The sequence below is a fragment of the Cajanus cajan genome, chromosome 9 (assembly GCF_000230855.2).
Source record: "Cajanus cajan strain Asha chromosome 9, NIPB_CcT2T_4, whole genome shotgun sequence".
NCBI lineage: Eukaryota > Viridiplantae > Streptophyta > Magnoliopsida > Fabales > Fabaceae > Cajanus > Cajanus cajan.
The window spans coordinates 39,249,931-39,253,240 of record NC_138525.1 but is presented as its reverse complement, the minus strand read 5'-3'; the positions used below and the strand labels follow the sequence as shown (position 1 = coordinate 39,253,240).

General features: G+C 51.1%; 1 protein-coding gene across 1 annotated transcript; it reads left to right on the top strand.

The window, feature by feature from the left end:
• LOC145952102 (uncharacterized) lies at positions 1-2,598 on the top strand. The gene is made up of 5 exons (XM_083064327.1): positions 1-347; positions 977-1,070; positions 1,183-2,023; positions 2,107-2,248; positions 2,370-2,598. Exons 1-5 carry the CDS (start codon positions 1-3, stop codon positions 2,596-2,598), a joined length of 1,653 nt encoding a protein of 550 aa, XP_082920453.1.
• The last annotated feature ends 712 nt before the right edge of the window (positions 2,599-3,310 follow it).

Here is a 3,310-nt window from a genome sequence, read left to right as displayed (position 1 = left end):
ATGCCAGGTATAGACGCTGACTTCATTTGTCACAGGTTGGCAATTCACAAGGAGGCGAAACCAGTGGCCCAGAGGAAGAGGAAAGTCGGCGGCGAGAGGCGGGAAGCCATCATCGCCGAGACACAAAAGCTACTAAATGCAGGCTTCATCCGCGAGGTCAGATACACCACGTGGCTGGCTAACGTGGTTCTGGTGAAGAAGAGTTCAGGGAAGTGGCGCATGTGCGTCGACTACACCGACCTAAACAAAGCATGTCCCAAGGACTCGTACCCTTTGCCGAGCATCGACAGGCTGGTTGATGGAGCATCCGGGCACCCCCTTCTCAGCTTTCTCGATGCCTATTCCGGGTATAACTAGATCATTATGTACCTGCCAGACCAGGTGCACACATCGTTCATCACCGACCACGCCAATTTTTGCTACCGGGTGATGCCATTCGGTCTCAAAAACGCAGGGGCTACTTACCAGCGGCTGATGGACAAGGTTTTCCACCAGTAGATCGGGAGAAACATGGAAGTCTACGTTGACGACATGGTGGTCAAAACCACCTCGGCCGAGGGTCATGCTGCCGACCTCGCCAAGGTCTTCAGCCAGATCAGGAGACACAACATGCCTCTCAACCTAGAAAAATGAGTCTTCGGTGTCCAGGGAGGTAAGTTCCTAGGTTTCATGATCACTAGCAAGGGGATCGAGGCCAACCCGGAAAAGTGCAAAGCCATCATTCAGATGCAGAGTCCCCAGACCGTGAAATATGTCCAGCGTCTGGCAGGCAGGTTGGTCTCCCTTTCCCGTTTTATCCCCAGGTTGGCGGACAAGGCAGGGCCCATCTTCACCTTGCTATGCAAGCCAAAGAACTTCGAGTGGACGAACCAATGCGAGGAGGCTTTCAAAAGCTTCAAAAATTTCCTCACTACTCCGCCAATCCTTTAGAGGCCGGATCACAAATCTAACCTTCTCCTCTACCTGGCGGTGGCAGAAAGTGCAATCAGCACGGTGATAGTGCAGGAGCACCAGAAAACACAGACGCCGATCTACTTTATCAGCCGAGTCCTCCAAGACACGGAGAAAAGGTATCAGACCATCGAAAAACTCGCATTGGCACTTGTCACGGCAGCCAGGCGTCTCCGACCTTACTTCTAGAGTCACTAAGTGGTCGTCAAAACCGACTACCCAATCAAGCAGATCTTGAGGAAGCCGGAGCTCGCCGAACGGATGATAGCCTGGTCGGTAGAATTATCCGAGTTCGGCATCCAGTACGAAAGTCACGGTGCCTTGAAATCTCAAAGCCTGGCCGATTTCGTAGCCGAACTCACACCTACCTCGCCCGAAGAACCACAGGTATGGACTTTACACGTTGACGGGTCCTCCAACTCTAAAGGTGGTGGTGTAGGTATCATCTTGGAAGGACCGAAACAAGTCACTTTGGAGAAATCCCTCAAGTTCAGCTTCAAGGTGACCAACAACCAGGCAAAGTACGAGGCGCTTCTCGCGGGGCTAAGGCTGGCTCATGACCTCGGGGCTCGGAGAGTGAGTTGCAACAGCGACTCAAAACTCATGGTGGAGCAGCTCAGCGGAACATACCAGGCCAAGGACGTTCTCCTACAACGATATTTCCATATAGCATCACAGCAGATCTCGTCCTTCGACGAGTTCACTATACAACATGTACCACGAGAACAAAATACTAGAGCCGACCTCCTATCAAAGCTCGCCAGCACCAAACGCCCTGGACAATATCAAACCATCATCCAGGAGACCTTGCACTCACCCAGCCTTGACAACAAGGTCGTCAATACCAGCAACAGCGAAGATCAGGGATGGATGACAGGCATCTGGGGCTACTTGAAGGAAGGAGTTTTGCCCGAAGATAGGGACGAAGCTCGGAAGATGAGGATGAGGTCGGCCAAGTTCGTAATTATCGGCGATGAATTGTTCAAGCGTGGCATCTCAACCCCACTGCTCAAGTGCTTAACTACGCCTCAGGCAGCCTATGTTATCGAGGAGATCCACATAGGCATATGTGGCATGCATTCCGGGGCACGCTCAATGGCGACCAGAGTACTCCGAGCAGGATACTACTGGCCCACTTTGAAGTCGGATTTCCAGGACTACGTACAAAGGTGCAAAGAATGCCAACAGTTCGGCAACTCACATCAGCAGCCACCCGAAACTCTTCACCAGATGATGTCGTCATGGCCTTTTTCCCAGTGGGGAATGGACATCCTCGGGCCATTCCCCCCCGCAAAAGGTCAACTCAAGTTCCTCCTAGTGGCGATCGACTACTTCACCAAGTGGATCGAGGCATGCCCACTCGCCAAAATCACCACCAAAAATGTACAGAGATTCACCTAGAGGAATATCGTTTGTAGATTCGGAATCTCTCACACCCTTGTCACCGACAACGGTAGGCAGTTCATCGCACAAGGCTTCGAGGACTTCTTCCGTGAGCTCGACATCAAGCATCTCCCAACCTCGGTGGAACACCCCCAGACCAATGGCCAGGCCAAAGCCGCCAACAAGGTCATCCTCCAAGAACTTAAGAAGCGACCGGGGAACGCTAAAGGACAATGGGCCGACGAGCTTCCCAGCATCCTCTAGGCGTATCATTGCACCCCCTAGTCAACAACGCGAGAAACGCCTTACAGGCTGTCTTACGGAGCTGACGCAATGATCCTAGTGGAGATCGGAGAAACATCTCACCGACGCCAAGTCTTCAACAGCGAGCAGAATGCTCAAGAGTTAGCAGCTGACCTCGACCTAGTCGACGAGATCAAAGACGAAGCTCAAATCCACGAAGAAGCCTGCAAGCTCCGAGATTCCAGAAGATACAACACGCGAGTGCGACCTCGCTCTTTCCAAGTTGGCGACCTGGTGTGGCGATTATTAGGCGAAGCACGGAAAGACACATCGGATGGAAAACTCGCACCCACATGGTGATGAGGTTCCACTTGGAAATCCTCAAGAATTCCCTCAATGCTCCTCAGTTCCTTGGAAGATTGACAAGGAATGGAGGCTCCAAGAAGCTCCAATGTGACTCTAGCTTGCGTCTAGCTAAGTCCGGAAGAAGGAATGCTTTCCTAACTCTACAAGGAGAGGATCTCAAGTAGGGTAGAGTTTAGGAGAGTGACTTTCGGATAGGCAATTTCTATGGTAAGAAATCTCATCAATATATCATCCAAAAGTATCCTACAATCCGGTCATACAAGTATTTATAATAGAAATTAGGTTAAGGGTTTAAGTTGGGTTCACCTAGAGTTAAGTAAAACCATGGTATGGTTAACTTAACTCTAGGCGCCAAAATTTGAATTCT

Bases quoted from the DNA above. Each gene is read 5' to 3' on its own strand.
- LOC145952102 (XM_083064327.1), top strand. From the start codon at position 1: ATGCCAGGTATAGACGCTGACTTCATTTGTCACAGGTTGGCAATTCAC. The intron at 348-976 runs GTATAACTAGAT...TGGCGGTGGCAG, and splicing joins TTTCTCGATGCCTATTCCGG to AAAGTGCAATCAGCACGGTG. The intron at 1,071-1,182 runs GTATCAGACCAT...CCAATCAAGCAG, and splicing joins CTCCAAGACACGGAGAAAAG to ATCTTGAGGAAGCCGGAGCT.